The following is a 12,937-nucleotide window of genomic DNA, read 5'->3' as shown; positions in this document are numbered from 1 at the left end:
CTGATATGCAAAAACAAATGATCACATTGAAAGAGAATCAACGCATGACCAAAGAGAGATACAGTGACCTTAAAATCAGAGAAAATGAGTTTAGAAAGAATAAAACAGGATTGGACAGAATAGCTGAGAAGATGAAGAAAGAGAGGGAACAAATTCATCAGCTAATCATGGACGTTGTGACAAAAAGAGATGAAGACAATGATAACCGATTTGCAATGGAACAGCAAAATAGGGACTTGAGTGTTCTCAGACAGGAACATTGTGAAGAGAGCAAAGAGATTGCATTTGCCAGGACCAAAATACGTACAGATATGGAAAAGCTACTCAAAATGAAGGCTGATTTTGAAACTGAAAAAATACTGCACGCCAAAGACACAGAGACGATGCAACAACTGCAATCTAAACAGAAGGTGTTGCAAGATTACTTTAAGTCTTGTATCCTGTCAATTGAAAGAGTGAGATATGATTTAAAGGCAAAGTATAAAAAGAAACTTGAAGACATTGACAAAAATGTTGTCAAATTAGAAGCGAAAAATGAAGGTATGCCGAAATTGTTGCTTACAATAAAGCACATGCTGGAAAATAGTAATCAAGGCAGAGATCAAATATCAATCAACAACAAACTAATAGTCGGAGGAAAGATTCAGCTGGACACTTTGCTTTCAAACATTGTGAAAGAAACAGCAGAAACAAAACATCTGAAAACAAAACTTTTGGTGGAAAAACAAAACCTGGACAAACTGAAGAACAACATTAAACAAGAGAGAGCATATCTGAGCAAAGCCAATATGCTCATGAGCAAAGAAAAACTAGAGCTGGCCTTGATGAAGTCTGATATGCAAAAACAATTGATCACATTGGAGGAGAATCAACACATGATTATAGAGGGAAACATTGACCTTGAAATCAGAGAAAATGAGTTAAAAAAGAAAACAATGGGACTGGACACAATAGCTGAGAAGATGAAGAAGGGAAGGGAACAAATTCACCAGCTAAACATGGATGTTGGGACAAAAAGGGATGAAGTCAATGATAACCGATGTGCAATGGAACAGCAAAATAAGGACTTGAGTGTTTTTAGACAGGAACATTGTCAAAAGAGCAAAGAGATTGCATTTGCCAGGACCAAAATAAGTACAGGGATGGAAAAGCTACTCAAAATGAAGGCTGATTTTGAAACTGAAAAAATACTGCATGCCAAAGACACGGAGACGATGGAACAACTACAATCTGAGCAGAAGGTGTTGCAAGATCACTTTAGGTCTTGTATCCTGTCAATGAGAAGAGTGACAGATGATTTAAAGGCAAAGTATGAAAAGAAACTTGAAGACATTGACAAAAAGGTTGTCAAATTAGAAGCGAAAAATGAAGGTATGCCGAAACTGTTGCTTACAATAAAGCAAATGCTGGAAAATAGTAATCAAGGCAGAGATCAAATATCAATCAACAACAAACTAATAGTAGGAGGAAAGATTCAGCTGGACAATTTGCTTTCAAATGTATTGACAGAATCAGAAGAAATAAAACATCTAAAAATTAAACTTTTGGAGGAAAAACAAAACCTGGACAAACTAAAGAACAACATTAAACAAGAGGAAGAAATCCTGAGCAAAGCCAATGAGTTCATGAGCAAAGAAAAACTGGAGCTTGTTTTGATAAGGTCTGATATGCAAAAACAAATGATCGCATTGAAAGAGAATCAACGCATGACCAAAGAGAGATACAGTGACCTTAAAATCAGAGAAAACGAGTTTAGAAAGAATAAAACAGGATTGGACAGAATAGCTGAGAAGATGAAGAAAGAGAGGGAACAAATTCATCAGCTAATCATGGACGTTGTGACAAAAAGAGATAAAGTCAATGATAACCGATGTGCAATGGAACAGCAAAATAGGGACTTGAGTGTTCTCAGACAGGAACATTGTCAAAAGAGCAAAGAGATTGCATTTGCCAGAACCAACATAAGTACAGAGATGGAAAAGCTACTCAAAATGAAGGCTGATTTTGAAACTGAAAAAATACTGCATGCCAAAGACACGGAGACGATGGAACAACGACAATCTGATCAGAAAGTGTTGCAAGATAACTTTAGGTCTTGTATCCTGTCAATGAGAAGAGTGACAGATGATTTAAAGGCAAAGTATAAAAAGAAACTTGAGGACATTGACAAAAAGGTTGTCAAATTAGAAGCGAAAATTGAAAGTATGCCAAAATTGTTGCTTACAATAAAGCACATGCTGGAAAATAGTAATCAAGGCAGAGATCAAATATCAATCAACAACAAACTAATAGTAGGAGGAAAGATTCAGCTGGACACTTTGCTTTCAAACATTGTGAAAGAAACAGCAGAAACAAAACATCTGAAAACAAAACTTTTGGTGGAAAAACAAAACCTGGACAAACTGAAGAACAACATTAAACAAGAGAGAGCATATCTGAGCAAAGCCAATATGCTCATGAGCAAAGAAAAACTAGAGCTGGCCTTGATGAAGTCTGATATGCAAAAACAATTGATCACATTGGAGGAGAATCAACACATGATTATAGAGGGAAACATTGACCTTGAAATCAGAGAAAATGAGTTAAAAAAGAAAACAATGGGACTGGACACAATAGCTGAGAAGATGAAGAAGGGAAGGGAACAAATTCACCAGCTAAACATGGATGTTGGGACAAAAAGGGATGAAGTCAATGATAACCGATGTGCAATGGAACAGCAAAACAAGGACTTGAGTGTTTTTAGACAGGAACATTGTCAAAAGAGCAAAGAGATTGCATTTGCCAGGACCAAAATAAGTACAGGGATGGAAAAGCTACTCAAAATGAAGGCTGATTTTGAAACTGAAAAAATACTGCATGCCAAAGACACGGAGACGATGGAACAACTACAATCTGAGCAGAAAGTGTTGCAAGATAACTTTAGGTCTTGTATCCTGTCAATGAGAAGAGTGACAGATGATTTAAAGGCAAAGTATGAAAAGAAACTTGAAGACATTGACAAAAAGGTTATCAAATTAGAAGCGAAAAATGAAGGTATGCCGAAATTGTTGCTTAAATTTAAGCAGATGCTGGAAGATAGTAATCAAGGCAGAAATCAAATATCAATCAACAACAAACTAATAGGAGGAAAAATTCAGCTGGACAATTTGCTTTCAAATGTAGTGAAAGAATCAGAAGAAATAAAACATCTGAAAACAAAACTTTTGGTGGAAAAACAAAACCTGGACAAACTGAAGAACAACATTAAACAAGAGAAAGAAATCCTGATCAAAGCCAATGAGCTCATGAGCAAAGAAAAACTGGAGCTTGTTTTGATGAAGTCTGATATGCAAAAACAAATGATCACATTGAAAGAGAATCAACGCATGACCAAAGAGAGATACAGTGACCTTAAAATCAGAGAAAATGAGTTTAGAAAGAATAAAACAGGATTGGACAGAATAGCTGAGAAGATGAAGAAAGAGAGGGAACAAATTCATCAGCTAATCATGGACGTTGTGACAAAAAGAGATGAAGACAATGATAACCGATTTGCAATGGAACAGCAAAATAGGGACTTGAGTGTTCTCAGACAGGAACATTGTGAAAAGAGCAAAGAGATTGCATTTGCCAGGACCAAAATAAGTACAGATATGGAAAAGCTACTCAAAATGAAGGCTGATTTTGAAACCGAAAAAATACTGCATGCCAAAGACACAGAGACGATGCAACAACTGCAATCTGAGCAGAAGGTGTTGCAAGATTACTTTAGGTCTTGTATCCTGTCAATTGAAAGAGTGAGAGATGATTTAAAGCCAAAGTATAAAAAGAAACTTGAGGACATTGACAAAAAGGTTGTCAAATTAGAAGCGAAAAATGAAGGTATGCCGAAATTGTTGCTTACAATAAAGCACATACTGGAAAATAGTAATCAAGGCAGAGATCAAATATCAATCAACAACAAACTAATAGTAGGAGGAAAGATTCAGCTGGACACTTTGCTTTCAAACATTGTGAAAGGAACAGCAGAAACAAAACATCTGAAAACAAAACTCTTGGTGGAAAAACAAAACCTGGACAAACTGAAGAACAACATTAAACAAGAGAGAGCATATCTGAGCAAAGCCAATATGCTCATGAGCAAAGAAAAACTAGAGCTGGCCTTGATGAAGTCTGATATGCAAAAACAATTGATCACATTGGAGGAGAATCAACACATGATTATAGAGGGAAACATTGACCTTGAAATCAGAGAAAATGAGTTAAAAAAGAAAACAATGGGACTGGACACAATAGCTGAGAAGATGAAGAAGGGAAGGGAACAAATTCACCAGCTAAACATGGATGTTGGGACAAAAAGGGATGAAGTCAATGATAACCGATGTGCAATGGAACAGCAAAACAAGGACTTGAGTGTTTTTAGACAGGAACATTGTCAAAAGAGCAAAGAGATTGCATTTGCCAGGACCAAAATAAGTACAGGGATGGAAAAGCTACTCAAAATGAAGGCTGATTTTGAAACTGAAAAAATACTGCATGCCAAAGACACGGAGACGATGGAACAACTACAATCTGAGCAGAAAGTGTTGCAAGATAACTTTAGGTCTTGTATCCTGTCAATGAGAAGAGTGACAGATGATTTAAAGGCAAAGTATGAAAAGAAACTTGAAGACATTGACAAAAAGGTTATCAAATTAGAAGCGAAAAATGAAGGTATGCCGAAATTGTTGCTTAAATTTAAGCAGATGCTGGAAGATAGTAATCAAGGCAGAAATCAAATATCAATCAACAACAAACTAATAGGAGGAAAAATTCAGCTGGACAATTTGCTTTCAAATGTAGTGAAAGAATCAGAAGAAATAAAACATCTGAAAACAAAACTTTTGGTGGAAAAACAAAACCTGGACAAACTGAAGAACAACATTAAACAAGAGAAAGAAATCCTGATCAAAGCCAATGAGCTCATGAGCAAAGAAAAACTGAAGCTTGTTTTGATGAAGTCTGATATGCAAAAACAAATGATCACATTGAAAGAGAATCAACGCATGACCAAAGAGAGATACAGTGACCTTAAAATCAGAGAAAATGAGTTTAGAAAGAATAAAACAGGATTGGACAGAATAGCTGAGAAGATGAAGAAAGAGAGGGAACAAATTCATCAGCTAATCATGGACGTTGTGACAAAAAGAGATGAAGACAATGATAACCGATTTGCAATGGAACAGCAAAATAGGGACTTGAGTGTTCTCAGACAGGAACATTGTGAAAAGAGCAAAGAGATTGCATTTGCCAGGACCAAAATAAGTACAGATATGGAAAAGCTACTCAAAATGAAGGCTGATTTTGAAACCGAAAAAATACTGCATGCCAAAGACACAGAGACGATGCAACAACTGCAATCTGAGCAGAAGGTGTTGCAAGATTACTTTAGGTCTTGTATCCTGTCAATTGAAAGAGTGAGAGATGATTTAAAGCCAAAGTATAAAAAGAAACTTGAGGACATTGACAAAAAGGTTGTCAAATTAGAAGCGAAAAATGAAGGTATGCCGAAATTGTTGCTTACAATAAAGCACATACTGGAAAATAGTAATCAAGGCAGAGATCAAATATCAATCAACAACAAACTAATAGTAGGAGGAAAGATTCAGCTGGACACTTTGCTTTCAAACATTGTGAAAGGAACAGCAGAAACAAAACATCTGAAAACAAAACTCTTGGTGGAAAAACAAAACCTGGACAAACTGAAGAACAACATTAAACAAGAGAGAGCATACCTGAGCAAAGCCAATATGCTCATGAGCAAAGAAAAACTAGAGCTGGCCTTGATGAAGTCTGATATGCAAAAACAATTGATCACATTGGAGGAGAATCAACACATAATTAAAGAGGGAAACATTGACCTTGAAATCAGAGAAAATGAGTTAAAAAATAAAACAATGGGACTGGACACAATAGCTGAGAAGATGAAGAAGGGAAGGGAACAAATTCACCAGCTAAACATGGATGTTGGGACAAAAAGAGATGAAGTCAATGATAACCGATGTGCAATGGAACAGCAAAATAAGGACTTGAGTGTTTTTAGACAGGAACATTGTCAAAAGAGCAAAGAGATTGCATTTGCCAGGACCAAAATAAGTACAGGGATGGAAAAGCTACTCAAAATGAAGGCTGATTTTGAAACTGAAAAAATACTGCATGCCAAAGACACGGAGACGATGGAACAACTACAATCTGAGCAGAAGGTGTTGCAAGATCACTTTAGGTCTTGTATCCTGTCAATGAGAAGAGAGACAGATGATGTAAAGGCAAAGTATGAAAAGAAACTTGAAGACATTGACAAAAAGGTTGTCAAATTAGAAGCGAAAAATGAAGGTATGCCAAAATTGTTGCTTGAATTTAAGCACATGCTGGAAGATAGTAATCAAGGCAGAGATCGAATATCCATCAACAACAAACTAATAGGAGGAAAGATTCAGCTGGACAATTTGCTTTCAAATGTATTGAAAGAATCAGAAGAAATAAAACATCTAATAAAGAAACTTTTGGAGGAAAAACAAAACCTGGACAAACTAAAGAACAACATTAAACAAGAGGAAGAAATCCTGAGCAAAGCCAATGAGTTCATGAGCAAAGAAAAACTGGAGCTTGTTTTGATAAGGTCTGATATGCAAAAACAAATGATCGCATTGAAAGAGAATCAACACATGACCAAAGAGAGATACAGTGACCTTAAAATCAGAGAAAACGAGTTTAGAAAGAATAAAACAGGATTGGACAGAATAGCTGAGAAGATGAAGAAAGAGAGGGAACAAATTCATCAGCTAATCATGGACGTTGTGACAAAAAGAGATGAAGTCAATGATAACCGATTTGCAATGGAACAGCAAAATAGGGACTTGAGTGTTCTCAGACAGGAACATTGTCAAAAGAGCAAAGAGATTGCATTTGCCAGGACCAAAATAAGTACATATATGGAAAAGCTACTCAAAATTAAGGCTGATTTTGAAACTGAAAAAATACTGCATGCCAAAGACACAGAGACGATGCAACAACTGCAATCTAAACAGAAAGTGTTGCAAGATTACTTTAAGTCTTGTACCCTGTCAATTGAAAGAGTGAGAGATGATTTAAAGGCAAAGTATAAAAAGAAACTTGAAGACATTGACAAAACGGTTGTCAAATTAGAAGCAAAAAATGAAGGTATGCCGAAATTGTTGCTTACAATAAAGCACATGCTGGAAAATAGTAATCAAGGCAGAGATCAAATATCAATCAACAACAAACTAATAGTAGGAGGAAAGATTCAGCTGGACACTTTGCTTTCAAACATTGTGAAAGAAACAGCAGAAACAAAACATCTGAAAACAAAACTCTTGGTGGAAAAACAAAACCTGGACAAACTGAAGAACAACATTAAACAAGAGAGAGCATACCTGAGCAAAGCCAATATGCTCATGAGCAAAGAAAAACTAGAGCTGGTCTTGATGAAGTCTGATATGCAAAAACAATTGATCACATTGGAGGAGAACCAACGCATGATTAAAGAGGGAAACATTGACCTTGAAATCAGAGAAAATGAGTTAAAAAAGAATGCAATGGGACTGGACACAATAACTGAGAAGATGAAGAAGGGAAGGGAACAAATTCACCAGCTAAACATGGATGTTGGGACAAAAAGAGATGAAGTCAATGATAACCGATGTGCAATGGAACAGCAAAATAAGGACTTGAGTGTTCTCAGACAGGAACATTGTCAAAAGACCAAAGAGATTGCATTTGCCAGGACCAAAATAAGTACAGAGATGGAAAAGCTACTCAAAATGAAGGCTACATTTGAAACTGAAAAAATACTGCATGCCAAAGACACGGAGACGATGGAACAACTACAATCTGAGCAGGAGGTGTTGCAAGATCACTTTAGGTCTTGTATCCTGTCAATGAGAAGAGAGACAGATGATGTAAAGGCAAAGTATGAAAAGAAACTTGAAGACATTGACAAAAAGGTTGTCAAATTAGAAGCGAAAAATGAAGGTATGCCAAATTTGTTGCTTGAATTTAAGCACATGCTGGAAGATAGTAATCAAGGCAGAGATCGAATATCCATCAACAACAAACTAATAGGAGGAAAGATTCAGCTGGACAATTTGCTTTCAAATGTATTGAAAGAATCAGAAGAAATAAAACATCTAATAAAGAAACTTTTGGAGGAAAAACAAAACCTGGACAAACTAAAGAACAACATTAAACAAGAGGAAGAAATCCTGAGCAAAGCCAATGAGTTTATGAGCAAAGAAAAACTGGAGCTTGTTTTGATAAGGTCTGATATGCAAAAACAAATGATCGCATTGAAAGAGAATCAACGCATGACCAAAGAGAGATACAGTGACCTTAAAATCAGAGAAAAGGAGTTTAAAAAGAATAAAACAGGATTGAACAAAATAGCTGAGAAGATGAAGAAAGAGAGGGAACAAATTCATCAGCTAAACATGGACGTTGTGACAAAAAGAGATGAAGTCAATGATAATCGATTTGCAATGGAACAGCAAAATAGGGACTTGAGTGTTCTCAGACAGGAACATTGTCAAAAGAGCAAAAAGATAGCATTTGCCAGGACCAAAATAAGTACAGATATGGAAAAGCTACTCAAAATGAAGGCTGATTTTGAAACCGAAAGAATACTGCATGCAAAAGACACAGGGACGATGCAACAACTGCAATCTGAGCAGAAGGTGTTGCAAGATTACTTTAAGTCTTGTATCCTGTCAATTGAAAGAGTGAGAGATGATTTAAAAGCAAAGTATAAAAAGAAACTTGAAGACATTGACAAAAAGGTTGTCAAATTAGAAGCGAAAAATGAAGGTTTGCCGAAATTGTTGCTTACAATAAAGCACATGCTGGAAAATAGTAATCAAGACAGAGATCAGATATCATTGAACAACAAACTAATAGTAGGAGGAAAGATTCAGCTGGACACTTTGCTTTCAAACATTGTGAAAGAAACAGCAGAAACAAAACATCTGAAAACAAAACTCTTGGTGGAAAAAGAAAACCTGGACAAACTGAAGAACAACATTAAACAAGAGAAAGAAATCCTGAGCAAAGCCAATATGCTCATGAGCAAAGAAAAACGAGAGCTGGCCTTGATGAAGTCTGATATGCAAAAACAATTGATCACATTGGAGGACAATCAACGCATGATTAAAGAGGGAAACATTGACCTTGAAATCAGAGAAAATGAGTTAAAAAAGAATACAATGGGACTGGACACACTAGCTGAGAAGATGAAGAAGGGAAGGGAACAAATTCACCAGCTAAACATGGATGTTGGGACAAAAAGAGATGAAGTCAATGATAACCGATGTGCAATGGAACAGCAAAATAAGGACTTGAGTGTTCTCAGACAGGAACATTGTCAAAGGAGCAAAGAGATTGCATTTGCCAAGACCAAAATAAGTACAGGGATGGAAAAGCTACTCAAAATGAAGGCTACTTTTGAAACCGAAAAAATACTGCATGCCAAAGACACAGAGACAATGGAACAACTGCAATCTGAGCAGAAGGTGTTGCAAGATCACTTTAGGTCTTGTATCCTGTCAATGAGAAGAGTGGCAGATGATTTGAAGGCAAAGTATGAAAAGAAACTTGAAGACATTGACAAAAAGGTTGTCAATTTAGAAGCGAAAAATGAAGGTATGCCGAAATTGTTGCTTAAATTTAAGCACATGTTGGAAGATAGTAATCAAGACGGAGATCGAATATCAATCAACAACAAACTAATAGTAGGAGGAAAGATTCAGCTGGACAATTTACTTTCAAATGTAGTGAAAGAATCAGAAGAATTAAAACATCAGAAAACAAAACTTTTGATGGAAAAGCAAAACCTGGACGAACTAAAGAACAACATTAAACAAGAGGAAGAAATCCTGAGCAAAGCCAATGAGCTCATAAGCAAAGAAAAACTGGAGCTTGTTTTGATGAAGTCTGATATGCAAAAACAATTGATCACATTGAAAGAGAATCAACGCATGACCAAAGAGAGATACAGTGACCTTAAAATCAGAGAAAACGAGTTTATAAAGAATAAAACAGGATTGGACGGAATAGCTGAGAAGATGAAGAAAGAGAGGCAACAAATTCATCAGCTAAACATGGACGTTGTGACAAAAAGAGATGAAGTCAATGATAACCGATGTGCAATGGAACAGCAAAATAGGGACTTGAGTGTTCTCAGACAGGAACATTGTCAAAAGAGCAAAGAGATTGCATTTTCCAGGACCAAAAAAAGTACAGAGATGGAAAAGCTACTCAAAATGAAGGCTGATTTTGCAACCGAAAACATACTGCATGCCAAAGACACGGAGACGATGGAACACCTGCAATCTGAGCAGAAAGTGTTGCAAGATTACTTTAAGTCTTGTATCCTGTCAATGCAAAGAGTGAGAGATGATTTAAAGGCAAAGTATAGAAAGAAACTTGAAGACATTGACAAAAGGTTTGTCAAATTAGAAGCGAAAAATGAAGGTATGCCGAAATTGTTGCTTAAATTTAAGCACATGCTGGAAGATAGTAATCAAGACAGAGATCGAATATCAATCAACAACAAACTAATAGTAGGGGGAAAGATTGAGCTGGACAATTTGTTTTCAAATGTAGTGAAAGACTCAGAAGAAATAAAACATCTGAAAACAAAACTTTTGGTGGAAAAACAAAACCTGGACAAACTAAAGAACAACATTAAACAAGAAAAAGAAATCCTGAGCAAAGCCAATGAGCTCATGAGCAAAGAAAAACTGGAGGTTGTTTTGATGAAGTCTGATATGCAAAAACAATTGATCACATTGGGGGAGAATCAACGCATGATTAAAGAGGGATACATTGACTTTGAAATCAGACAAAATGAGTTTAAAAAGAATACAACAGGACTGGACACAATAGCTGAGAAGATGAAGAAGGGAAGGGAACAAATTCTTCAGCTAAACATGGGTGTTGGGACAAAAAGAGATGAAGTCAATGACAACAAATGTGCAATGGAACAGCAAAATAGGGACTTGTGTGTTCTCAGACAGGAACATTGTCAAAAGAGCAAAGAGATTGCATTTACCAGAACCAAAATAAGTACAGAGATGGAAAAGCTTTTCAAAATGAAGGCTAAATTTCAAACCGAAAAAATACTGCATGCCAAAGACACGAAGCGGATGGAAAAACTGAAATCTGAGCAAAAGGTGTTGCAAGATCACTTTCGGTCTTGTATCCTGTCAATGGAAAGAGTGGGAGATGTTTTAAAGGCAAAGTATAAGAAGAAATTTGAGGACATTGACAAAAAATGTGTCATTTTAGAAGCAAAAAATGAAGGTATGCCGAAAATCTTGTTTGAATTAAAGCACATGATGGAAGACAGTAATAGAGGCAGAGATCAAATATCAATCAACAACAAACTAACAATGGTAGGAAATTTGTTTTCAAACGTAGTGAAAGAAACAGAAGAAATAAAACATCTGAAGACAAAACTCTTGTTGGAAAAACAAGACCTGGACAAACTGAAGAACAACATTAAACAAGAGAAAGAAATCATGAGGGAAATTTATAGGATAATGAGCAAAGGAAAACTGGAGCTGGACTTGTTGGAGTCTGATATGCAAAAACAAGTGATCACATTGGAAGATAATCAACGCATAACTAAAGAGAGATACATTGATCTTGAAATCAGAGAAAATGAGTTCAAGAAGAATAAAACAGGATTGGACACATTAGTTGAGGATATGAAGAAGGAAAAGAAAAATATTTATCACTTAAACATGGATGTCGTGACTAAAAGAGATGAAGTCAATGACAACAGATGTGCATTGGATCAGAAACATAAGGACTTTGGTGTTCGCAGACAAGAACATTGTCAAAAGAGCAAAGAGATTGAAGGTATACCAAAATTGTTGCTTAGAATAAAGCACATTATGGAAGATAGTAATCAAGGCCGAGATCGAATATCAATCCACAACAAACTAATAATGGGAGGAAGGATTCAGCTGGACATTTTGCTTTCAAGCATAGTGAAAGAAACAGAAGAAATAAAACATCTGAAAACAAAACTCTTGGTGGAAAAACAAAACCTAGACAAACTGCAGAACAACATTAAACAAGAGAAAGAAATCCTGAAACAAGGAAAGACAACCCATCTTGTTTTGGCAAAATCAAACAAGGCAATGAAAAATGAACTATTTGAAATGAAGTGCAGGCTTGAAGAAAATAAGCAACATTCGGATGTAACTTACCAGTGCATGCAATCTGCAAAAGATAATAATTTCATTGTATCCAGAAGTGTTGGAGTGGAAAATGAACTCAAACAGAGGCTTTGTACTATACCCGATTTAGTGATAAAAAGAGGTGTTTCCCCAGTAACCAGAATTTCTAAAAGCGATTGTCTACGGAAAATCTGGAAAGATATAAAAACAGAAAAGAGGAATATTGATCAGATGAAGTGTCAGGGTCATGAGATGAAAAAGAACCTGGAGAAACAATTGCATGTGATAAACCCGATTGTTAAATCATATTGGAAACAAAAGGAATATACATTTGTGAAAAAGAAGACCTTAAATCAAGGAGTTGGTGACACATCGCAAAGTTACTCAAAGACCAAGGACAAAAGAGAAGATGAAAAATGCTTAGACCTTCAAAAACTCAAAATTGAGATGCTTAGTGATATTGAGACTCTCATTGTCAAGCAAGAACATATGACCAGAGCCCTGAAAACTAGTGATACAGCTACCCAAACACTTCAGATGGCTATGACAACAGATGGATACAACATAATTAATGAAGAGCAGACAAAGACTGGGAAAACAAAATTAGCAACCAATACATTCAGTGGACTTTTGTATCGTCTCCAGTGTTATTATAACAAATGTTGCTGTGGAAACTTCAGGAAGCCATGTGCGGAGGATAAATGAGACAAGTGGTAAGTAGA

General features: G+C 36.1%; 1 protein-coding gene across 3 annotated transcripts in view; it reads left to right on the top strand.

Annotated features, from left to right (window-relative positions):
• Positions 1-12,937, top strand: part of LOC133607370 (uncharacterized) — a 74,076-nt gene that overhangs the window by 45,388 nt on the left and 15,751 nt on the right. For 2 of the 3 annotated variants that reach the window (XM_061961914.2, XM_061961913.2), the window contains exon 1: positions 4,400-12,928. The exons of the other annotated variant lie outside the window; for it this stretch is intronic. In XM_061961914.2, the coding sequence (XP_061817898.2) occupies positions 4,464-12,920 (8,457 nt within the window). In that variant the 5' untranslated portion in view covers positions 4,400-4,463 and the 3' untranslated portion in view covers positions 12,921-12,928. Of the gene's footprint in view, positions 1-4,399; positions 12,929-12,937 lie in introns of those variants that run through there. 3 annotated transcript variants of the gene reach the window in all.

Source organism: Nerophis lumbriciformis, linkage group LG09, assembly GCF_033978685.3.
Source record: "Nerophis lumbriciformis linkage group LG09, RoL_Nlum_v2.1, whole genome shotgun sequence".
In the NCBI taxonomy this organism is placed as follows: domain Eukaryota; kingdom Metazoa; phylum Chordata; class Actinopteri; order Syngnathiformes; family Syngnathidae; genus Nerophis; species Nerophis lumbriciformis.
Note: the sequence above shows the minus strand (reverse complement) of the source record. Positions and strands in the feature narration are given on the sequence as shown.